This window comes from Hyla sarda, chromosome 4 (genome assembly GCF_029499605.1).
Source record: "Hyla sarda isolate aHylSar1 chromosome 4, aHylSar1.hap1, whole genome shotgun sequence".
In the NCBI taxonomy this organism is placed as follows: Eukaryota; Metazoa; Chordata; class Amphibia; order Anura; family Hylidae; genus Hyla; species Hyla sarda.
This window is the reverse complement of record NC_079192.1, coordinates 264,368,055-264,394,610: the sequence shown is the minus strand read 5'-3', so window position 1 is coordinate 264,394,610 and position 26,556 is coordinate 264,368,055. Positions and strand designations below refer to the sequence as shown.

General features: G+C 41.0%; 1 protein-coding gene across 12 annotated transcripts in view; it reads right to left on the bottom strand.

Annotated features, from left to right (window-relative positions):
* Nucleotides 1-8,126: 8,126 nt before the first annotated feature.
* KCNC2 (potassium voltage-gated channel subfamily C member 2) overlaps nt 8,127-26,556 on the bottom strand; it is a 314,888-nt gene continuing 296,458 nt past the window's right edge. For 3 of the 12 annotated variants that reach the window (XM_056574109.1, XM_056574102.1, XM_056574106.1), the window contains 2 exons: nt 10,819-10,912; nt 9,019-9,152 (listed from right to left, as the gene is read on the bottom strand). In XM_056574109.1, coding sequence (XP_056430084.1) covers nt 10,851-10,912 — 62 coding nt within the window. In that variant the 3' untranslated portion in view covers nt 9,019-9,152; nt 10,819-10,850. Of the gene's footprint in view, nt 11,693-14,563; nt 16,939-26,556 lie in introns of those variants that run through there. The other 9 variants (XM_056574108.1, XM_056574101.1, XM_056574105.1 and 6 more) reach the window with 4 other exon arrangements.

Here is a 26,556-nt window from a genome sequence, read left to right as displayed (position 1 = left end):
CAAGATCTACTCTAAACTAGACCTTCATGGGGCCTATAATTTGATTTGTGTATGAGAAGGGGACAAGTGGAAGACTGCGTTTAATACTCGTGATGGGCATTTCGAGTATCTTGTGAGGCCATTCGGACTCTATAATGCTCCAGCAGTCTTCCAGGAGTTTGTCAATGACATTTTTCATGACCTATAATGGTCTATTTGGATGACATTCTCATCTACCTACCCAATCTCCACACTCATTGTACACCCCTCCGTACACACACCACAGTGTCTCCGAGACAACCATTTCTATGCAAAACCTGAGAAGTGTACTTTTGAAAAGACCAGCCTTCCATTTCTGGGGTATATTGTTACCAGTCAAGGTCTACAAATGGATCCTAACAAGTTGTTCGCTGTACTGGATTGGCCCCAACCTTGTGGCTTGAAAGCAATTCAGCACTTCGTCGGCTTTGCCAATTATTATCGGCAATTTATTCCTCACTACTCCACCTTCCTTTCTCCTACCAAGAAAACTGCTAATCAGAAGGTCTGGACTCCTGAGGCCGAAGAAGCGTTCAAATAGTTAAAGCCTGCCTTCGCTTCTGCTCCTTTGTTGTCTAGACCCTATCCAGGCAAGCCATTTATTTTGGAAGTGCTTCTTCAGTTGGTGCAGGTGCAGTTTTGATACAAAAATCCTGTAAAGGAAAAACTGTAACCTGCATATTTTTCTCTAATACCTTCTCTCCTGCGGAGAGAAATTATAACATTGGAGATTGCGAGCTCTTGGCTATTAAGTTTGGCTTGGAAGAATGGTGTCATCTCTTGGAGGGCTCTGCCCATTGTCTCAACCCTGGACAGGCTCGCTGGTCTCTGTTTTTCTCCAGATTTGACTTTTTTATTCACTTCCATCCAACAGAGAAGAATTTTTGGGCTGACGCTCTATCTAGATCCTCTGAAGTGCAAGACCAAGAATCTCACCCTCAACATATTGTTCCTCCTAATCGTTAGTGTTGCTCGCGAATATTCGCTATGCAAATTTTATTCGCGAATATCACATATTCACGAATCCGCGAATATTCACGCATATAGCATTATATATTCGGAATTACGAATATTCTTTTTTTTTTTTTTTCACAGTACACATCACAGTGATCATTCCTATCTGCTTCCAGCTTGTGTGGTGTAAAGAAGGCTCTAATACTACTGTGGTGTGAGACTGGTGTTCACATATGCAAATTTTTGCTTATGCTAATTTTTGTATATACAAATTTTCAAATATGCTAATTTTCGCATATGCGAAAATAAAACACGAATATTACAAATATGCAAATTTAGCGAATATATGACGAATATTCGTCCATATATTCGCGAAATATCGCAAATTCGAATATGACCTATGCTGCTCAACACTACTAATCGTCTCATTTCCGCAGAACCATCAAGTCTTCAGCACCTGCCTCCTGGAAAGACTTACATAACTCCCCATTTAAGACTCCTAGTCTGGAAAGGGGGTCATTCTTCTTTGTTGGCCGGTCATGCCAATATTCAGAAGTCCTTGCAACTCATCTCCCAACAGTATTGGTGGCCAACTTTAAAACAGGATGTTGTTGACTTCGTTCGTGCCGAACCTGCTGGCCGACTACATCCTTTGCCAGTTCCTGAGCTGCCCTGGACCTACATAGCAATGGATTTTATTACTGACCTTCCTTCTTCTGGCGGCAAAATGGTCATCTGGGTTGTTGTGGACCGATTTTCTAAAATGGCTCATTTTGTGCCCTTGCCTGGCTTACCATCTGCACCGCAGTTTGCCAAGCTATTCCTTTGTCATATCTTCCGGCTCCATGGGTTGCCTACTCATATTGTCTCCGACCGGGGAGTTCAGTTCGTCTCTAAGTTCTGGATGACCCTCTGCTCACGTCTCCAAGTTAAATTGGACTTCTCCTCAGCTTACCACCCTTAACCCCTTAAGGACCAGGCCATTTTACACCTTAGGACCGGAGCGTTTTTTGAACATCTGACCACTGTCCCTTTAAACATTAATAACTCTGGAATGCTTTTACCTATCATTCTGATTCCAAGATTGTTTTTTCGTGACATATTCTACTTTATGTTATTGGTAAAATTTTGTCGATACTTGCATTGTCTCTTAGTGAAAAATTCCAAAATTTGCTGAAAAAATTGAAAATTTTGCATTTTTCTAACTTTGAAGCTCTCTGCTTGTAAGGAAAATGGATATTCCAAAAAAAAAAAAATTATTCACAAAAACAATATGTCTACTTAATGTTTGCATCATAAAATTGATGTGTTTTTACTTTTGGAAGACACCAGAGGGCTTCAAAGTTAGGCAGCAATTTTCCAATTTTTCACAAAATTTTCAAACTCACTATTTTTCAGGGACCAGTTCAGGTTTGAAGTGGATTTGCAGGGTCTTCATATTAGAAATACCCACAAATGACCCCATTATAAAAACTGCACCCCCCAAAGTATTCAAAATGACATTCAGTCAGCGTTTTAACCCTTTAGGTGTTTCACAGGAATAGCAGCAAAGTGAAGGAGAAAATTCACCATCCTCATTTTTTACACTCGCATGTTCTTGTAGACCCAATTTTTGAATTTTTACAAGGGGTAAAAGGAGAAAATTTATACTTCTATTTGTAGCCCAATTTCTCTCGAGTAAGGACATACCTCATATGTCCATGAAAAGTGTTCGGCGGGCGCAGTAGAGGGCTCAGAAGCGAAGGAGCGACAAGGGGATTTTGGAGAGTATGTTTTTCTGAAATGGTTTTTGGGGGGCATGTTGCATTTAGGAAGCCCCTATGGTACCAGAACAGCAAAAAATCCCCACATGGCATACCATTTTGGAAACTAGACCCCTTGGGGAACGTCACAAGGGGTAAAGTAAACCTTAATACCCGACAGGTGTTTCACGACTTTTGCATATGTAAAAAAATATATATTTTTTTTCACTAAAATGTGTGTTTCCCCCCAAATTTCACATTTTTGCAAGGGTTAATAGCAGAAAATACCCCACAAAATTTGTAACCCCATCTCTTCTGAGTATGAAGGTACCCCATAAGTGGACCTGAAGTGCACTACGGGCGAACTACAATGCTCAGAAGAGAAGGAGTCATATTTGGCTTTTGGAGAGCAAATTTTGGTCGGGGGGCATGTCGCATTTAGGAAGCCCCTATGGTGCCACAACAGCAAAAAACCCTCACATGGCATACCATTTTGGAAACTAGACCCCTTGTGGAACGTAACAAGGAATAAAGTGAGCCTTAATACCCCACAGGGGTTTCACGACTTTTGCATATGTAAAAAAAAATATATATTTTTTCACTAAAATGTGTGTTTCCCCCCAAATTTCACATTTTTGCAAGGGTTAATAGCAGAAAATACCCCCCAAAATTTGTAACCCCATCTCTTCTGAGTATGAAGGTACGCCATAAGTGGACCTGAAGTGCACTACGGGCAAACTACAATGCTCAGAAGAGAAGGAGTCATATTTGGCTTTTGGAGAGCAAATTTTGCTCGGGGGGCATGTCGCATTTAGGAAGCCCCTATGGTGCCAGGACAGCAAAATAACCCCAACATGGCATACCATTTTGGAAACTAGACCCCTTGAGGAACGTAACAAGGGGTACAGTGAGCATTTACCCCCCACTGGTGTCTGTCAGAACTTTGGAACAGTGGGCTGTACAAATTTTTTTTATTTGCACAGCCCACTGTTCCAAAGATCTGTCAGACACCAGTGGGGTGTAAATTCTCACTGCACCCCTCATTACATTCCGTGAGGGGTGTAGTTTCCGAAATGGGGTCACATGTGTTTTTTTTTTTTTTTTGCGTTTGTCAAAACCGCTGTAACAATCAGCCACCCCTGTGCAAATCACCTTAAATGTACATGGTGCACTCTCCCTTCTGGGCCTTGTTGTGCGCCCCAGAGCACTTTGCGCCCACTTATGGGGTATCTCCGTAGTCGGGAGAAATTGCATTACAAATTTTGGGGGGCTTTTTTCCCTTTTACCTCTTGTCAAAATGAAAAGTATAGGGCAACACCAGCGTGTTAGTGTAAAAAATGTATTTTTTTACACTAACATGCTGTTGTAGACCCCAACTTCACCTTTTCATAAGGGGTTAAAGGAGAAAAAGCCCCCCAAAATTTGTAACACAATTTCTCCCGAGTACGGCGATACCCCATATGTGGCCCTAAACTGTTGCCTTGAAATACGACAGGGCTCCAAAGTGAGAGCGCCATGCGCATTTGAGGCCTGAATTAGGGATTTGCATAGGGGTGGACATAGGGGTATTCTACGCCAGTGATTCCCAAACAGGGTGCCTCCAGCTGTTGCAAAACTCCCAGCATGCTTGGACAGTCAACGGCTGTCCGGCAATACTGGGAGTTGTTGTTTTGCATCAGCTGGAGGCTCCATTTTGGAAACAGGGGCATACCGGACGTTTTTCATTTTTATTGGGGAGGGGAGGGGGGCTGTGTAGGGGTATGTGTATTTGTAGTGTTTTTTTTACTTTTTATTTTATTTTGTGGTAGTGTAGTGTTTTTAGGGTACAGTCACACGGACGGGGGATTACAGCGAGTTCCCGCTGCGAGTTTGAGCTGCCGCGCAAAATTTGCTGCATCGCAAACTTGCAGCCTGATACTCACTGTAAGCCCCCCGCCCATGTGAATGTACTCTGTACATTCACAGGGGGGAGGGGACCTCCAGCTGTTACAAAACTACAACTCCCAGCATGCACAGTTTATCAGTGCATGCTGGTAGTTATAGTTTTGCAACAGCTGGAGGCACACGGTTGGGAAACACTGAGTTAGGAAACAGACAATGTTTCCCAACCAGTGTGCCTCCTGTTGTTGCAAAACCACAACTCCCAGCATTCTCAGGCATGCTGGGAGTAGTAGTTCGGCAACATCTTTAGAGCCAGATGTTGCCGAATTACAACTCCCAGCATGCTGGGAGTTGTAGTTTTGCAACATCTGGAGGACTAGTTTGCAGACCACTAATACAGTGGTTCCCAATCTGTGCCCTTCCAGATGTTGCAAAACTACAACTCCCAATATGCCAAAACTTTCCAGGCATGCTGGGAGTTGTAGTTCTGCAACATCTGAAGGGCCAGATGTTACAGAACTACAACTCCCAGCATGCCTGGACTGTAAGGGCATGCTGAGGATGTGTAGTTTTGCAACATCTGGAAGGGCCCAGTGGTCTCCAAACCGCATGCTGCAAAACTGCAACTCCCAGCATGCCCAGACTCCAAGGGCTGTCTGGGCATGCTGGGAGTTGTAATATACAGGGTTCCATTACAGCAATGCATGTCGCTTTACGGCGACGTGCATTGCTGTAAAGGGCCCGACCGCGGCTGAAGATCTACTCACCTGTCGCCATCTTCCTCGCCGGGATCCGGGTCTTCAGGGACGAGGTAAGTACCAGGGCTGGTCCCCAGCACTCCCCCGTCCCCCGCTGCGTCCTCCGGTCTTCCTCCCGTCCTCTCCGGAATTCCAGGGGCCGGGCAGGGCGGGAGGAAGTAACCGCCCCCCCTTCCTGCGATTGGTCGGTTAGTTAACCGACGGATCGCAGGGGATCGGAGGAGGTGGCAGGCTTGCCACCTCGCTCCGATACTTCTGCATGGTCCTGGTTGTCTGTGACAGCCGGGATCATGCGAAATTACCGGGCGGTCGGGCCCTAGAGTCCCAATCAGCCCAGTATCGCCGCAGATCGCAAGGGCGATTTCCCTTGCGATTTGCGGCGATCACCGACTTGGGGGGCCTACATGGCCCCCCTCGGCGTTTGCCCTGGATGCCTGCTGAAGGATTTCAGCAAGCATCCAGTTCCGATCTCTGCCCGGCGAGCGGCAGAGATCGGAAATACAACAGTACGTTCTCTAACGTACTTGGGCATTAAAGCCCAGGTAGTGGGGACGTTAGAGAACGTCCTATGTCCTTAACAGGTTAATCCAATGGTCAGGTCAAAAGGGTGAACCAGGTCCTTGGGGACTATCTTCGCCATTTTGTCTCTGTTCACCAAGATGACTGGGCCGATTTACTACCCTGGGCCGAGTTTTCTTACAACCATAGGGATTCTGAGTCCACTGGGACTTCACCCTTCTTTGTGGTCTATGGGCTTCATCCTCCTCTTCCCTTGTCTTCTTCTTCCAGAGTTCCTATGGCTGATGAACTAGTACGGAATTTGGCCTCCATCTGGCAGAAGAGTCATCACTCCCTTCTATATGCCATGTACGGTATGAAGTCGCAAGCAGACAAGAAAAGCCGCCCTCCTCCCAAATTCTCTCCTGGGGACAAGTGTGGTTATCCTCCAAATATATCCGCTTTAAGGTACCCTCTTATAAACTGGGTCCACGCTATTTGGGTCCCTATAACGTCAAAAAACTACAATCCCGTGGCTTATACCCTCCATCTGCCTTCCTCTCTCCGGATCCCGAATTCCTTCCATGTCTCCCTCTTGAAGCCTGCCATCCACAATCATTTTTATCAAAAGGACATCTCACCTTACCCTATCTCTGGTACTTCTGATGTTTTTGCTGTCAAGGAAATCTTGGACTCCAAACTGGTCAGAGGAAAATGCTTCTTTCTTGGAGATTGGGAGGGATTCGGGCCTGAGGAAAGGTCTTGGGAGCCTTGGAATATCCTGGACCAAGAACTGCAAAAGGAGGGGGAGACCAAGGGGGGTACTGTTCCACTTTGCCCTCCGGCCACACGCACTGGCCGCGAGCGGATCATTCCCTTCTTCCCTGCCGCAGGCGGGCCTGGGATTCGCATCGTGGGACGTGCCCGCATGCGAATCCCAGCCCGTCACTTACCACGTTCCCCTGCTGCCTCCTCTACTGCTACTCAGCTCCGGCACGCACATCCCCTAGCACGCGCCAGAGCTTTGAAATTTAAAGGGCCAGTACACCCATAATTATGTTTCACACCTGACACTACTCTCTAAGTCCCTGCACCTCTCACACTTTCCTGCCGGATATTCAGTGCCCCTAGATTGAGATGAAGCATTCCATATTTCCTGTTTGCCTTACCCGTGTATCCAGACCTTCCCGCTACATTATTTGACTCCGCACCTTTGCCGCCTGCCTTGACCTTCTGCTATGTTTGACTACGCCACTGCCTTATCCTTTGGTACCTCACCTTGCCCAGCTACCTGTGTGGTCAAGCCGTGTCGGGGGTAGCCACCTGGATGTCGCCTGCCGCAGCAAGCCCATCCTGCCTTGCGGCAGGCTCTGGTGAAGACCAGCGGCACCTTAGACTCCGCTCCCCGATACAGTCCGAGTAATCAGCCACACAGGTTAGAGGATCCACATCTAGCTCTGTTACAGTGTTCCATGGAACCTTCAAGATTTGAAGACTGTTTAGGTGGAAGAATGGGACAAAATCACCCCAGAGCTATGCAGGTGATTAGTTTGTCCATAAAGGAGGCGTCTTGAAACTTTTTTTTTTTTAACCAACAAAGGCTTTAAGACAAAGTATTAGAAAATATCAATACGCATGTTCAATACTTTTTCTCTACATCATTTCACATTATGAAACAACTTAATTTCTAATCTTATTTGTTTTGGTTTCTTTGTATGTATGGATTACTTGGATTGTTACCATCTGGTGAAAATTTTATGTAGCACCAATAGCACCTTTGGAAATATATTTAGTCAGCAATATGGTGACGTGTTCAATACTTATTTTACTTGCTGTATGGTGATCCTAATACCAATTCCAAGACAGAGAAATAGGTGAAGAAGTCTTGCAGGAGTTCATGTCTTCTGTAGATGTTCTGGGGTGACCAAATGGCATATATGTTGAAGTTTTGCCATAAAATTAACACATTACTTAAACTATGCATAAGCTCATATAACATACTAAACAAAATGTTGCAAAAAGTACAGACATAGCACTGATGGGTGTATATCTGTCAGTATGCCATGTGGCTCGCAGAGAGTGCAAGATAAACTTGGTGATAGGGTCCTTTAATTATAGAAGCTCTAAGCAATTTTGTGTTATTTGTACTAACCTTATTACTGTCATCTGCTATGTATATTTCCAATGCTTACAGTATAGTAGCAGCTAATTTTTTTAAATGTATTTCTCAACAAGTCATTTCAATAAGAATAAAAGGACAACAAATGAATGAATCTTTAAATAAAGGAAAATATTTTATTTTATTAACCGAAATATACATTGTCATGGACAGAGTAACAAGTAACAATTCACATTTTAATAGCACAGCACAGATAAAAAGATATCTCTTTCCTTGGCAAAAAAATAAAATTAATATTCTTATACAACAAATATTTATGCTGCTGGATCCTGTAGAGATGACAAAGCAATGGAGTTTTTAAGCACACACTATTAATATGTTCTTGCCACCATGACTTTATCAGTAATACTTAAATTTTGTCTCATAGAATAGATGGTAAGAATTGCTGGCTAACTAACGAGTTTAGTTTTGATGGCAAAATAATTCTGGCATATTTAACTGGAAATATTCTAGAATAAAGGAAGATAGCACAATACACTTGTCAGATGGGTTATTAATTACAGTCCATGAGTACTAAGTGGTGGTGTCCCAGAAGACTACATCAGAAGACACCGTGGCAGCTTCGTGTCTTATTAGTTCTACAAAGTCTAATGGAGCAGAACCACTTAATGAACTGGAGCCTACTGTACTATATATCTTCTGCAATACAAACAGCAATAAATGAACACAGATCTGCCTAAACAGATCCTGATAAGTTAACTTACACCTTTTATGTGCATTTCTATACAGTCTACAGCACAAACTAGAGTACTGCAGGAATTGTGAGGTAATCCAAAATGTATGGGGGTTATACACACATACATTGATCAATAGGAATCGTACAATGGAACATGTACTCATATTGATGAAAATAGCGCATATTCCATGCTCACATTTATATACAACTAATGTGCCAGCCCAGACCATTCAGGTTGTTGGCAGCTGAAACATTTCAGTCTGTGATTGTTGCACTTTGCAGATCAAGCTGGTCATCAGATCTTACTCACTACCTTGAAACATGAGAAGTTTACATCTAGGGCCCATTCACCAGCAGGAATTTCTTTCCAGTATAGTCCTTGTTATGGCTAAATTCCACTGTCCCTTTTTCAGCAGTCATAAATCCATGATAAATTCCGTATAACACTGTAGTCAATAACAGCAGCACCAAATATTGTATTAATCCCTTGATTAAAATGCTATACTATTATTTTCATAATATATCACTTCTATAATTTACGATATGATCACTATTGGTTTCTATATATATATACTGGTCCTTGCAGCTCATGCTATCAATTCTGGTATATACCATTAAAATTTACATTAATCTATGAATAAAACATATTGCCTAGTCTAGGACAGATTGATAACAATGAGCAGAGCATTTTAGTTAACTTTGGAGCCTGCATTTTTTTCATCTTATCACCAGCCCAAAACATCATATCTTTTAATAAAACAGGTAAGCTAAACACTGATGTCTGATGTCACAACACCTGTAAATCAGATAGTAACGTGTCATTCAGCAGAGACGTTTTATTGTTGTATGAGTTTAATTTTAAAAGAAAGGTACCATTTAGCCATGCTCCATTAAACTGCATATGTCATATCTAGCTTATATTTATATAAGTCTAATTGTATTTCCATTATACTATGGGTTAATCTGCTGCACAGGAAATAGTTATATACTGCGGATATAGCATATAGAGGTTGTGAATGTGACCTAGTGTCAAGGGCTGAAAATTGATCATCAAAAAAGGCTATCTGCTGTGTTCTCGAAAAATAGACAAGTTGTGAGAATGACTTCAGTGTTTAGTGTTTTTTCATGAAAAAACTTTCTTTTGTTTGTCTAACAACTTAAAGGTGTATTCCAGCTTTATACATCTTAACCCCTATCTAAAGGTGCAGCCCCCGACATTCTGTGCCAGGCACTGCCTCCGGAATGGGGACATGATGTCCTTTGGATAGGGGATAAGGTATATAAAACTGGAATACCCCTTCAATTCGCAAGAAGTTAAAAAGGTTGTCTGGGACCAGTAAAACAAGTCTGGTTTTTTTTTTTTTCTCAAAAACAATGCAACTTTTCTGGCACTGTTTTTAAAGAAGTAGAACCATTTTAGTAATCCTGGACAACACCTGCAAGAATAGGTAACCAATCACTTATTAGCTGTTGAAGTCCCAGTTTATTCCATGTTCTGCAAAGCACCTACAAACTTATCGATGATGCCAGTAGATAAGGTGCAACAACAGCTAGAGTAATAATGTCGGCCTATTCTTCATGTAATATAATTGAACATTGTTTTGTCTTACGAAATATATGACTTGTGGTACGTGGCAATGGTTAATGGCTTTTATATCAGGTAAAAAAGAAGTAATTGACTTTCTACATAATTCAATTCAGTAGAACAGCAACCATACTTAAAGCACAGAAAACACAGCAAAACGCAAAAGAAAAGAATGCAGCCTTGAACTAGTTGTTTACAGGCACAGTTTGAGTGTTTGAAGAGAGGTGAATGAAACAACTTAACAACTGGTTAGACAAACCAACATGAACATATATGACAAACAAATTTCAAAAGAAAGAATTGAGAAAACGTTGACTTAAAAAATGCCAAATTTGATTCTAGATGTTTAAGGCTGGTCAAAAAAAAAAAAATTCTTAATAAAATATACAGCCTTGGTCATTTAGCTGAAACATGCAAGTACACAAGCTTCTTTCTCTAGTTCTTAAAATTTTGCATGTGTAAAATTTGAAGAACCCTTGTGTAAGAAGACCTGCTAGCTGTAAATTGCAAGCCTGGATGGCAGTTACCTTTTTCACATGTATTGTGCCTTCCCAAGCCATTATGAAAGAGATCTGGCCTCTGCTTGCGTGTAACCAGTAATGACAACCTCTTTGCAGTTATCTGTGTGCAAACAACCAGAGACATTTCGGTACTCTATTATACAGTATTAAACAAATCAAAGTCATCTAAAAATACCAACGGAAATTAGAAGATAAAAACAAAATCCTACTGGCAGGACAACTGAATAGCAAATGATACGATGCCAAGCTTATGTTCTGAGCCATTTTGTAGCTCCTGTAATCTGCAACATTGCTTTGATATGATGTGTAGACGGGATGGTCCATGCATATGGTCTGATCTGTTACACTGCGAGCTCTAAAGACAGGATCCCAGACATCTTCAGAATGGATCAGAAACTCACAAGAAATGTACGATCAATGAAGTGTTGGTTATCATTTGGAAGCACATTGGTATAGCTGTATGTCCCTGAAAATGTATGTAATTATTAAGTATACTGGCCGATCCATTCATACTTTATCTTTTTTATTTATTGCCAGGAGGAAACTAGAAAGTTAGAAGATATGCACAAACTCTGCAGGATAAATTACTTTATGAAATGTCTGCTGACAAAGTGGTGTTTCCTAGCATTTCCAGTTGAGATTATGCATTGTATATGTTGTCTGGATAGAGCCTTGAGTTAATGCTACATTTAATTATTTCCATTATGTGGTCAATAGCACTTGAGAGATATCTATTTGTCAGATTGGTATAGTCTGTTTTATAAGATGGATGGGATAGGAGACCGAGAGCGTCTGAGAGGACAAGGTGAACTGTAGGGTGATGTTACAGGAGACAGTCTCAAGCCAGCTATGTTGTTTAAACTTCGGGATTTCTCATATCCTTTACGAAATAGTGCACAGACATCAGTTGAATTCAACCAGAAAAAGACAGAGACAAACATTAAAATGAAATGCAATCAATTATGAAGCCATCAAAAAGGTTTATGTCAACAGTAATGAAAAGCCGAGACAATTTATAGGTCAATCATACCCCACATGCAGTATTATAATTTATGACAAAGAAAATATTTAAATGAGAAAAAATACATTTTATGAAGTATAAACTAGTTATTTCAGGGTCTTGATTTGATCTACAATTGTGGCAGCTGAAACAACATGACATGTTAAACTGTATGGTCAAAAATGCATAATACAATACACAAAGCAACATGTGAAATGCGAAGTTCAGTCTCAGAATGTCCTTGACAAATAATTATACAGCAAGGACCAAGTTGCAGATGGAAATAAATGATCAAACCTTTCATTCATAATTTGTTTCAAACTCGGTCAAGCTAATGATCGATAGAGTTTGAAACAAATAACAATATTATTATTATTATGGTATTATAATGAATTTACCATTCTCTAGGGCTAGTATTTCATTAATTTAACAGCATTTCATTTAAAAAAAAATGTAAATAAATGTTTAGTAGGAATACCAAGGTCAACATTCACATTCATGCACTTTTCTGGTTGTCATGTATTTTGTGATATAAGATAGATCAAATTTGTAATCTGAAAAAAATAGTAACCATACCATACATAAATGTACCTTATAAATAATTATTACATTTTTGATTTTTAAACATTTTCTAATATTTTTGAATATTGTCATATTTTAGAATATTGTCATATACTCTTTCTATATTATTTAGCTTTTATATATTATCTTGCTTTAACTAAAAACTAAAAAAAAGATAACCATATACTGGAATATACAGAATTGATTTTAGAATGTTATTTTTGATTGGGCATGAACACGGTTATCTCATCTAGAAAGCCAAACAATGAATTGAAGGGGGGAAGACTCAAGTTGTTGGATGCAGTTAAAAAATACTTGTCATCACACCATATTTTCTAAACTAACTCAGATTGTATTCCCTAACTACTCGTAACACCCTTCCTGACTTTAAAATAAAAATTCAGAGCTTTAAAAAGCTCTGTATCATACCGTTTCCCTTGCTCACATTGTGCAAGCTCCTGGCAGGGGAAAGTAGGCGTTACCCAGCAGGTGCAACATCACTGAAGTCTGCAAGAGCTGTGCCACACCATGCCCCGCACACGCACCTGAGTTTGGTCTACTGCCAGGCTCGGAGGAGACCAAACTACCTGTTTGACTTGTGCATGGAACAGAACAGAGCCACCTAGTGGCCATTTTTTCAATCACATTAAAGGTACTCTCTAAGTTGAATTGTCATTACATGCAGTACTACTGTCATGCCATCTATTTAGATGACTGGATGTCAACAGTCAATGTTCTGGATTGCTGGTTCCCCTGCTATCAGCTAACAGATTATGCCAGTACCAATTTAGGCTGAGGAAGCCTGACTCTTTTTCGGTTGAGTGCATCAAGACACTGGAGAACTGTGCCACAATACTAAAGAGGGCAAAAAAAAAGGGGCATTTTAAGGAAGACATTCGTGTGAGATGCACCGAGAACCTGTAGTTATAGACAGTTAGCCTGGGGGTTGTCCATCATGGGTTGGATACTGGTTAAAAAAAGTGCCTGTGAAAAGGTTAAGTAGTGGGTCACCTAGAGTACTTAATAAACCCATAAGAGAGATGTGCCATTGTTGTGTTGTCTAGCAAGACCCAATGATCATCATGAAGGAACAGACAGTGAGCTGACAGAGAAAATTGTTGCTTCCTTAGAGTAGAGGGCTGAAAGTACTATTAGCCATGGAAAAGGACAGCTTGGGGAGCTCCGTGCAACCTGTCACAAAATCATTGTGGGCTTGGACTTAATCAGTCCTGGCAGAAATGAATTCTGGAAGGTCTGTATGAGTTGTGGGATTCATAAACCTTAAGGGCAGCCAAAGTGGTTTAGGGTGTGAGAGACTTCAACCTGGGAGGTATACTGTATATCAAGGTACAGGGAGTTCTGTATGAAATGTCAGCCTGAAGGACCAGAAAATAGGGATAAATTAACTACCTGTGACCATGATTCTCTGGAACAGTGCCATATCTTGAGAGTGATGTTTCTTTTGTTAGGTAAGGATGAGAGGTCATGCCAAGCATGATATACTTCTAGTTGACATTTAATTGTTGAGGTCTATGTGGAATTAGTATTTATTTATTAGGTATTTATTAGTATTTATTAGGTTTAAAGTTAGTTTATTTAAAAGACTGTAATGGTTGTGTTCTAGAATGTTCAAATGTTCAGCAATCAGCAACACTAGTAGTATCCAACAACCTTCAAATGTGGATAGCCACCAAGAGTACAATTTTTTTTTATCTCCTTTAAAATACAATTCTCTATGCTCATGTGGTAAATGTGTAAACAATGACAGATATAAAAAATAAATAAAAATAAGCAAATGATTCCCACCTAACAATGATAAGCAGAGTGCCCTCCACATTCTGGATCATAATGGTTACCAGCATTCTAATGTTCTATTCTTGCTTAAATGGTTTATTTACCTCTTAAAAGATTAACCGTGGGAAACCCCCTTTTCAAGCTGTGCAACATTGTTTTTACCTAGTTTGGCTCTTGTATTGCTTATGTTGGCACCTGTAGTTATATACAGCTAGTCCTCCTTGATGAGACAACCCAACATTGCAGTGAAAATAAATTCAAGAACATATGTTGACACATTGACACTATCCTAGTAAAAAACTGTTACCTCCCATAAGGGATCTCTTTCCTAACAATGAATAATTTCTTTCTTAGCAGAATCCTGCTCCCTGCTACACAGAAAAAAATAGGCAAACAATGGTTCACAGTAAATTTAATTCAGTTGGTGACTTGGTAAGGAAAATATCCTGATCTGAACCCAATAGAACAAACTATAACTGCTTCCTAAGTAAAACAGAAAGCTGTTTCAACACTCTTTAAACATTTAGCGTCTTTATTTCAAAAATCCAAATTTTAACACATCAAAATTTAAACACTTTTATGGTATAACTGCTTCCTTTAGTATGACTTATAGTACAGCTCTTTTGTTGATGTACTGCAGTGCATATTTTTTATATTATATTTAGAATTAAAGGTAATTTGTCCTTTTATACCATATCTATATCACGCTCAGAGCTGAAGTGTCAAGGTGGCGATGCCAAGCCACAGCATGCATGCCTCCTCCCTCTCCCACCCCTCCTTGCCTTGATTGATTAAAATACAGGACTGATCAATTATGCATTGCAAGGAGGGATGAAGGAGGGAGAAGGCATGCATGGCATGTATGTTGTGGCTTGAGCTCTGAGCATATTTTAGATCTGACAGAAAAAAAGGCCTGCAGAGGAATAAGCCAGGATCTGCATGGCAAACTAAGCTAGTTTATTCCATGGTACAAGGCTCTTGGAGTCTGCTTCACTCTCTCAAAACTCATAATTTTGTCCTCTAGTCTTACTGTCAAAAAATGTTTATATTATCTTTCTGAGGAAACTCTAAAATGCAAGTTAAGTTTCCATAATGGAATAATTTGTTACTTAATGTCCCAAAAATTCTTAAAGCAGGATTTGTGGAAGAAATGCCTATGTGTCCTTTAGATCAGGGGTTCTCAACCAGGGGTATCCCAAGGGTTATGCGGGGGTACGGCAATTCGCTGACAAATATCGGCCATGCATTGGACAGTATTTGTCAGCCAGAGCAAAGATTGGACGCCGTACAGACGTTGCATTGAGGTGCCGACACAGTGCAGAAGGAAGTCAACCGTCAGTGCGGTCCTCGACTCCCACCGAACGGGATAGACACAAGACTGTTAAGCATGTTAAACTAAGCATGTTAAACTAAGGGTGTTATTGTTTGTATCTCATATATTGGCACAGGGGGATCGGAGTGGAGAATAATGGCACAAGGGGATTAAGATGGAGGGGGGGATAATGGCAAAAGGGGTTTAAGATAGAGGGGGATAATGGCAAAAGGGGATCAGAGGGAGGGGGGGAATAATGGAAAAAGGGAATTCATAAGGAGGGGGGTAATCATAATCCTCCCCCACCCCATCTTAATCCCCTTGTGCCATTCTTCTCCCCTCCCTCTGTACCCACGCACATACTTTCACCCTTTGGGGGTACAGTAATGAAAATGGTTGAGAACCACTGCTTTAGATTCATCATTGCAGGAGAATCATGTTTGCTGCCCATAGCAGCATAACTAACACCAACAAAAAAAACTGCAAGAACTAACAGGACAACATTAATTAATTGTTAGTCATTAATTGTTAGTCTGGTAATTTAAAATGGACTCAGAAAGGCAAGCATATATGAAAAGTCTTTTTGAACATTCTTTCTCTTTAGGATACTGTGAAGATGCTACATATGTGTCAATAACGAGAGTTTCCAAAACGTTTTCCAAGGAAGTGACAATTTTACTGCTGTTTACATACCCTGAAGTTGGTCACAGACATCCTTTGGTTGAGTGAAAAAATAATGCTACACTTGATATGCACATGGGGCCCCACTGCCACCCACAGTCATACTCTTGCCTGCCTGTTTTTGAGTACCCTGAGAACTGATACAAACTTGGTGACTTTACAAGTTTCTCCTCCCTTCTCAAGACAAGCACCGAGCTTCTTCTTGAAATGTTCCCAGGCCCTGTGCAGTATTTTGTCAGCAATCGTCACATTGTTAGTGATCCTGATTTTAGTCTACATGAGAAAGTAGCATTCTTTGCTCTTCTCTTCTGTCATTCCACATTTGCTGGAGCAGATGTCCTAACACTTGCATTTTCACCTCCCCTTCCATGCTGTTAGTTCATTGTAATACTTCATCATCACACTGTATCCTTCATTTTCATTGCTTTCCACTTGGCACAATTTCACCTTCTCCAATACCTCTGCCTGGTTGACTTTAGGTAACATGGATGAAGCCAAAGACATTCTTACTCTTAGGTACAAAGTACTGGAAAGAGATGTAGCGGTGCTTCTGTGAGAGTGTTGGCTCCTTCGGTATCATTGCATTACTGGGTTAATCCCAAACCAGCATATGCGTCCGCTGTACCTTTACTTCTGAGTAATGGAGCCATGGACAAACTGTAGCCCACTTTGTGAATTTAGTGCACATAGCCAGATGACTTCAGTTCGTGCTCCCTGCCCCAAGATTTTTTTTTTCTTTAAAAGAACTGATAAAGCTGTTTTGTGGAGGAAGAAGTGCCTAGGCATGGAAACAATATCCATAAAATTCAGTTTCATTCCATCACTTTTGACATATTAAAGACTCCAGACAGAGCCCACACACAACACAAGAAATAGTAGCTTACATGTTTCAGAGATAATCATTACTCTCATTCTAAATGTGAACATTTAACATGTAGCAATTGTTGCACAGAGTAAAAAAAAAAACTTATAAAGTGAATTGACAAATAAGCAATATACTGTGTATGACAACTATTCTACATTGTATATTTCCTGATTGTTAAGCATACTTTGTATGTGGAATATACTGGTGCTAGGTCACTTGTGCACTCTAACAGAGGTGAAAAACACCCTATTTTGGTGTATGCTGCTATTGGACTAGTGGTCCCCCATATACCACTATTAAATAACAAAAAACTGTAATATAGCCAACAGCGCAAGGTAGAAAAGAGTGATAGTATAAACAGTGTGGGTTGTAGAGATTAAAGGAATCAAGCTTTGAAGCCGTAAATGTGGAAGATCACTGGAATGTGTAAAAAGCAGCTATCCTGTATGTGGATAGTGTTCCCAGATGGAGGAAAAATGACCTGGTCACCTGATGACCATATGTCCTCAGATCAAGAGATCCAAAATCGTTACAGCAGTTCTTAGTTCGGGCAGCATGTTTTGTCAAAGTTAAACAGATTTGTAAATTACTTCTATTAAAAAATCTTTACCCTTCCAGTACTTTTTAGCAGCGTCATGAGGAAATTGTTTTCTTTTTGAATTTCTTTTTTGTCTTGTCCACAGTGCTCTCTGCTGACACCTGATACCCGTGTCAGGAACTGTCCAGAGCAGCATAGGTTTGCAATGGGGATTTTCTCCTGCTCTGGACAGTTTCTGATACAGGCATCAGTTGTCAGCGGAGAGCACTGTGTACAATACAAAAAAGAAATTCAAAAAGAGAATTTCCTCTGTAGCATACAGCTGCTAAAAAGTACTAGAAAGGTAAAGCTTTTTTCTAATAGAAGTAATTTACAAATATGTTTAAATTTCTGGCACCAGTTGATTTTAAAAAAATAAAAAAAATTCCACTGCAGTAACCCTTTAAACACTTGGCCAATTTTTGTTTTTGCAATCTTGTTTTTTCCTCCTCTTCTTCTAAAAGTCATAACACTTTCAATTTTGCACCTACAGACCCTTATAGGGGCTTGTTTTTTCGTGACCAATTGTACTTTTTAATGACATATTTTATAACATAATCTGTGGTGATGCAAAAAAAATTATTTGTGAAGTGAAATTAAAAAAAATCTGTATTGTAATTTTTGAGGGGCTACCGTCTCTACACAGTGCACTTTTCGGTAAAAATTACACTTTATCTTTATTTTATAGGTCCATACAATCACAAGAATACCCAATTTATGTAGGTTTTATTTTATTTTACTACATTAAAAAAATTATAACTAAATGCACCAGAATTAGTATGCTTAAAATTGTCATCTGATGCCCTATAGCGTTTTTATTTTTCCACATACAGGGCTATATCAGGGCTAATTCTTTGCACCATGGTCTGTAGTTTTTATCAGTACCATTTTGTTTTATTGGGACCTTTTGATCACTTTTTGTTAATTTTTTTATGGTTAATGAAGTGATCAAAAATGCACAATTTTAGACTTTGATATTTTTTTTACGTGTACGCCATTGACTGTGTGGTTTGGCTATCCATTTATTTTTTTGGTTCTGACATTTACACACGCGGCAATACCACATATCTTTATGTTTATTTTTTAATTACATAATTTTATTTAAAAAATGGGAAACAGGTGGTGATTCAAACTTTTATTAGGGGATGAGCTTATTCACATTTATTAACTTTTTTACACTTTTTACTTTTCGTTTAGTCACTATAAGGGGCTATAACATGCAATCTTTCTATTGCACACACTGTACAATGTTGAGCTTTGGTTCAGCATTGATCTGTGTTATCCGTGCTCCGCTGCTCCAGCCTGTCATGGCTGGCTGGGGACATCAGAGCACAGATCGGACGGCAAGGAGGCTTGTAAGGGCCCTACTGCCACCCACTTAGCTGATTGGGACATCGCAATTTCACCAAGATGGTCCCAATCAGCTCTCCTGAGATGCTGGGATAATTTTGTAACATTTCAGATGCCGCAATCAACTTTGATTGCTGTGTCTAAAGGATTAATGCTGGGCATCTGACGATCAGCGATGTCCGGCCTTAACTGTAGGTCCTGGCTGCTGATAGCAGTAAGGACCCACTGTGTATGAAGCACATTCAGCTCGTGAGCATGCTTCAAACATCGGTAACAAGACTGGAGCATACAGGTATGCCTTGCGTCCTTCACTACCAGAAGGCAAGGGCGTACCCATATGCCCTGCATCCTTAACTGGTTAAGATTGGTGTTGGATACTTCACTCCAACCAGTGTTGGTGCTTCTCTCCTGCTGGTGCCTCCTTTTACTTTTCCTGATGATGCTCTATTCCTGCTCTGCAAATGATGTTCTAAATACACTACAATGTAGTGATTGGTTGTAGTGGGCTCAAAAAGTCATCAGAAGTGTGACAGTATCATCAGGGTAAATAAGCAAAGGCATCAGAGTGTACCTGAACACTGATGTTGATGCAAGTAAGCACCAATTTAAGTTTACACTTCTAGTTGAAGTCATTAACCTCACTCGGCTTTAGGGTCGCATGCAACCACACTACCTGACAACAATCACATCATGTTAATAGGCAACTGGCAGCTTTCTCTTCTGCCGCCTTGGCTCCCATCTTCTATAGCAGTACATGGCCATAGTTTGTGATAGTACTGAAATGTCTATACCCTTGCTTTGAACATTTATGAATTTGCCAAATAAGTAGCCCACCAAGGCTCCTGTCTGCAAGAAATTTACAGGCCCTCTGGGGAATATACATTTAGACACCTTGCAGTTTTTTACTACTGATTCCTGTAGCTGGGGGCCGGCATTAATAACCAACATGCGGCGATCGCTGTGTCCGGCTATTAACCCTTTTGATCGCAGTTGTCAAAGTTGACAGCAGCATCTAAAGGTGTCTTTATCCCGTCCCTGGTGGTCCAGTGGGGTGGATCGCCCCCCCCCCCCCACCACGGGCGATCGCACGGTGGGGGAGCGCTGATACACTGCTGAGGTAGCCTGAGCGCTTACCTCTCCTGTAGTGCCGTCTCCTGCGCTCAGAATGATAAATCCTGGCAGGGCCAGGCTTTATCAATCGAGCGCAGAGCACACAGATCAATGTGCTTCTATGGAACCACATTGATCTGTATGAGGAATCAAATGATTCCTCCTAAAAGTCCCCTAAGTGGACTAAAAGTGTAAAAAAAAAAGTAAAAAAGTTTAAAAACACACACATTAAAAGTTTAAAAACACACACCTTTTCCCAAATTCCATATAAAAAATATATAAACATATATAATAAAAATAAACATCCATAAATGTCCGAACTATAAAAATATATCTTTAATTAAACCGCATGGTCAATGGCATACGCGCAAAAAATTCCAAAGTCCAAAATAGCGTATTCATGGTAACTTTTTATATCATAAAAAAAACAATAAAAAGCAATCAAAAAGTTCCATTAAAACAAAAAGTGTACAGATAAAAACTTCAGATCACAGCGCAACGTGAAAAAATAAAAAAGTTATAGGGGTCAGAAGATGACAATTTTAAATGTATTAATTTTCGTGCATGTAGTTATGATTTTTTTCTAGAAGTACGACAAAATAAAACCTATATAAATAGGGTATTAATTTAAATGCATGGACCTACAAAATAAAGATAAAGTGTCATTTTTACCGAAAAATTTACTGCATGGAAATTAAAGAAATTTACTAAATGGTGTTTTTTTTAATGTTGTTGTACAATGATTTTTTTTTCCATTTCGCCATAGATTTTTCAGTAAAATGACTTACGTCATTACAAAGTAGAATTGGTGGCCCAAAAAAAAAAAAAAGCCCTCATATGATTTTTTAGGTGCAAAATTGAAAGGGTTATGATTTTTAAAAGGTAAGGAGGAAAAAACTAAAGTGCATGAACAGAATTTTACACATTGTTCCTTTCACTTTATCTCCATGGTAATTAAAGGATTTGATGGTGCTCCCAAGGGCAGTCAAAGGTTTACTAATCAGTGTGCTATATAGATTTAGCTGTGTCCCCAGCTATATTGTTCCGACCCAGTCATGGTGACCAACATAATTTCCTTACTGAAAGGAGAAATCCTGACATGGAAATTAGGCTTTAACCCAATCATGTTTCCACTGACCTCCTCCTTAGCAGCATTTTGAAGAGGAATTTACAACATTGCCCCTACCTTCCCAATTTGGTCAGTATGCTATCAAGTTCCACTGCCTGGTGTCAGAGTTTGCTAACACCAAGTTATGTCTGGCCAGTATGATGTTATCTTCCTTCAGGCTTAATGACATAATCTTTTCATCGACAATATTGGATCTTCATTTTGGAAGGGTTTTAATGAAAGGAACACACTTGTTGGCATACTGTTTGGTCCTAACCTTTATGAATTCTGCTGATGTAGTTTAACCCCTTAAGGACCCGGGTTTTTCCGTTTTTGCATTTTCATTTTTTCCTCCTTACCTTTAAAAACTCATAACTCTTTCAATTTTGCACCTAAAAATCCATATGATGGCTTATTTTTTTGTGCCACCAATTCTTCTTTGTAATGACGTCAGTCATTTTACTCAAAAATCTACGTCGAAATGGAAAAAAAAATCATAGTGAGACAAAATTTAAAAAAAAACACCATTTTGTAATTTATGGGGGCTTCCGTTTCTACACAGTACATTTTTCGGTAAAAATGACACCTTTTCTTTATTCTGTAGGTCCATATGATTAAAATGATATCCTACTTTTGTAGGTTTGATTTTGACGTACTTCTGGAAAAAATCATCAAATTTTTATTCATTTTTTTCATGATATAAAAAGTGACCAAAAACACACTATTTTGGACTTTGGAATTTTTTTTCGCGTACGCCATTGACCATGCGGTTTAATTAATGATATATTTTTATAATTCGGACATTTCCGCATGCAGCAATATCACATATGTTTATTTTTATTTACACAGTTTTTTTTATGGGAAAAGGGGGGGTGATTCAAACTTTTATTAGGGAAGGGGTTAAATGATCTTTATTCCCTTTTTTTTGCACTTTTTTTTACAGTGTTATTGCTCCCATAGGGGGCTATAACACTGCACATACTGATCTTTTACATCGTTTAATGGTTCCTCATAGGAAACCATTGATCGATGATTCTGCCGCTTGAGTGCTCATGCCTGGATCTCAGGCACTGAGTAGTCATTTGGCGATCGGACAGCAAGGAGACAGGAAGGGACCCTCTGGCTGTCCTGTAAGCTGTTCGTGATGCCGCGATTTAGCTGCAGCGACCCCAAACAGCTCTCTGAGCTAACCGGCAAAGTTTTATTTTTACTTTAGACGCGGCGATCAACTTTGAACACCGTGTCTAAAGGGTTATTAGCGCGCGGCACCGCGATCAATGCCACGCATTATTAGCCACGAGTCCTGGCCGCTGTTAGAGGCCTGTGCCCGACCCGCTATGACGCGTTATAGAACGGGAGCGGACTCATGATGTATCAGTACGTCATGGGTCCTTAACAGGTTGAAAGAATTTATTTAGGTAAACAGCTCTGTTAGGAAGTTTATCAACTGTTCTGTCTATTCCGTAAAGTTGGTCATTGGGGGGAGAACACTTAGGGCCTAATACATTTCCTTAATAATGAATTGTTGGTACTTGTTTGCCTTTTTTTCAAGAACTCACATGAGAACTTAATTGAATACTCCCTAGCCAAGAGGTTGCATATTTTGTTCTTTAATATGTTAATTGATCACCTAACCAACATGCATAGGAACATATAGTTTCAGTTTGTCTTCAAGTGGGAGTTCTCCAGACTGATGGAATTTCCTTCCTGATTTTGCATTGTTTCAGTAGTCAGGTGGTTCTTAAATAATCTTGGTTCAGGCAACATTTACCATCTATAAACTGGTCCACTGGACAGTTTGTCCACTGGGTTCTCTTCTGCTTCCAGGACTGCAACCAAAATCCGGTGTACACACTCTACTTCCACTGAGGTTTATTTCTCCTCCAGCTGGCCTTTCACCTCAGTATCCACTTCATAACCATTATGAGCAGATTGATCATGCTGAGGGAGGGCCTTCAACTTGTTTTGAATTAAAGAAAGGAGGGAGTGGAACAAAAACTTTCAATTTCCAGAATAGTCACTATTATTAATTTGTCATGCTATATAGTCTTTGTAATGCTTATGCTTTTTTATTTTTACACAGGTCCTGAACAAGATGTTTAGGGACATTGTTTACCAAAACGTTTTGGGATACATGAACAATATCCTGATCTATTTCAAGGATATTCAAGTCCATCAACTCTATGTCCACTGTTGCTTTGCAAGAACTCCTTTTATGCCAAGTTGGAGAATTACCCCCTTGAGCCACAAGAAATATTCTTCATGGGTGACATTTTTTCTTCTTGAGGCCTTTGCATGGATCCTAATGTTTCTGTGGGTCCCCTGGCCTCCTCAGCAAAGTAGTCCAGATATATTCTTCCCTGCTGTCTGGTCATATCAAAATAAGACAAACCTGTATCCATTGGTGGCCATAATGGAAAAAATGTCAAGGAATTTGTTTCACTTGCACTGTATGTATGTGCTGTATGAGTACAAACCTTCCAAACAGGAACCTTGAAGTCTACTTCAGCCATTTTATATTCCAACTGAGCCTTGGGCTGAAATTTCAACATATGTTACTATGGATTTGCCCCTCGCTCAGGGCTTCACCACCATCTTGTTGGTGGTAATTGAAAATGACCCATTTTGCCCTATTGTTTGAGTTACCTATTCCTTCTTCAAGGAGATCTCCCATCAATGTCCCAAAACTGCTCTGGTGCATAATTACTAATGATTACTACAAATTTCAGTGCACAAATGGAGTGTGGTGTCCCAGTACAGCATTTCATACGGTACTTATCTATTTATGGGTCCCCATAGCCAGAGTCCCTAGGACGTAGGGATCCCTGTAATCTAGTCTACCCTTGGTCGCCTCTATCCTAATGTATAATTAGTAATTTATGCATAGATAATATAAATAGCATAGTATAAATGTAAATAAATGGTTAATTACTTGTTTCCATGGTGTTGCAGGGCCTTCGGGTCATGTGATGCGTTCCAAACCTCACTCTGGATGCGTTCCAGGTCTCACTTTGGTATCTCTAGCCTCGTTTTGGTTTTATAATGTATATAGATCCTGTGACGTAAGCAATCCCATCACACCATGTAAGGTGAATGGCAGACGTTCGGACCAATCAGATTCGCCACGCCCATATAAGGGAGCGGCGGCCATGTTTCTCTCTCTTACCTCTTGGGCTGTCAAGTAGGCAATACCTGTACAGCAGAAGATGCAGTGAGTTGGGCCCGAGCCTTGCGGCAACGGCTGAACAATTATAATTATGGAGTGTATCACCTCCCAAAAACTCTGCAGCATCTCCGGACCTAGTACCTCCCCTAAATCCGGACTGATCTGCAAATCTCTTAATAAATTAAGAGACTTATTGTCTAGCTAAAGGTCCGCAACGACTGCCAGTCGCTAAGTAACCAAAGGACTGTTTGTATGAGACTGTTACTGCGCCGTGAATATTGCAAGCACTTCAGTAAATGTTATTCAAGTTCAAGTTCAAATCTCCTTGTGGACCTTTAGTTATTTTATGCACCTATCGTTATTGGGAAGGGTGGCGATAGGCCGGAACACTGATTCAGCATGCCAGCCCTCAGCCTGGTGTCACAAACTCTCGGGTTAACATTAACCCCTGATATACCTATACCATACCACCACTACCATACACCCCCCAAGGGCTACCACAAAGCTTTTTTGGTGTTGCACGAACAGGATTCGGGTGTGTGCCTACCATTGCCACTAGTGAAAGTGTACTCCCCCCTAAGAAAATTACTTTATTCATGTGTTGCTGTGTACAGGAACGGTGCTTGTGGTGCATCATACAAGGGGGCCAAGAGAAAAGTAAGGGAGGAGGCGAAGATCTGTATACAGTTAAAATGTGTAAACTGCGTAATGAGCTCATGCTGCGATCCTCTGGTCCGGTCGGCACAGGCGGATCCGAACTGCTGCCGGAAAAGCGCGCGAAGAAAGCCCGTGCTGCGCCATGCCACGCCCCAGGGCGTGGATGCCAAGTTGCTGTATCCCAGCGAAAGGGAACTCAGAGGTGCAGGAGTCGTTTCTGGAGGGACCGGAAGTCGGGGCTGCACCGATAGTGTCCTTCCTGCCCAGCGCCATTTTAGAGAAGCCCGCTATAAAAGACGCCACACAGAGCAACCTCTCCAGTCTGCAGAGAGAGCCGGAGAATATAGACATGGCGGAGAGCAGCGTTCCATGTGGTCAAGTTGGCAAAATGGCACCAGAAACACGGAAAGTTGTGGCAGTCGCAGCCCAACTTTTTCAAGAACTTGCTGAAGAGGGGGCCTGCAATCTTCCCCCACTGCCTGATGATGACGACAATTGGCCAGAGACACCTCCAGCGAACAGTGCAGGGACACCTGGAGGTGCGTCACCGGTGAGATTGTCCCCTCACCACAGGACCTGGGGCTCGTGGGCCGAGATCCCGTCGGAGGAGTCTGCTGTGAGTACCCCGCCAGAGGGGGCCTATTCTTCCACCTCCAGCCCTGAGGTCATTCCTCGATCAAGCTTGCCAAGTGCACGACCGTGCTCACCAAAATTGCCGCAATGGGTGTTCGGAGATTAACCGGAGCTGATCGAGTACATGCACAGAGTACTTCAACCGTTACCTGGGAAGACACTCCCATCAATCCCAACTGCAGAACGGGAAAGGGCCCGTCAAGAAGCCGAGCTGGTCGAATTGATGGAAAAGTTAAAGGCCCGATACAAAGAACTCTATGCTCCAAAGCACGTACATTTGCCTTGCGAAGAAAGAGTGCGGTATCAAGAAAATACCAAGGAAATGGAGGCATTGTACATCCGTAAATGGGATCACCCCCGAGAAGGGGAGGAGTCATTAGAAAGGAGAAGAGCAACTGTGGCCAAGTTCGACAAGGTCAGAGGTTATGGGACACTCCTTGACTGCCACACTGGGCAGACCATCCTCGTAAACCGGCGAGCAGTACAAAGGCCATATCTCCATAAGAAGTTCAACACTTTGGAGGTGGGTGAAATTGTGGAGTACACCCCCGTCCAGAGTCTTCGTGGAGAATGGGCTGCAGCAGTCACCAGACCAACAGCCCCAACACAGCTTCCTTTCAAATATTTCCCATCCACGGATTGGGAATCTGATCCCCTCAACTTGAGGCCGAAAAGGTCTGCTCCTAAAGCCTCCACCAGCGTACCCAAGGAGGAGGAGCCTAAAGAGTCAAGTTCATCATTTTCTGTGTACAGCAAAGAGTCAAGTGCATCATCCTCTACATACAGCAAAGAACCAAGTTCTTCATCTTCTTCATACTGTCGAGAGTCAAGTTCTACACAGGGTGAAGAAAACAGGCCAAAATTGCAGCCACCCAAGTCGGTACCTAGACTCTCTTGGAGCAGTGAGAGTTTGTCTAACCCTGGGGTACC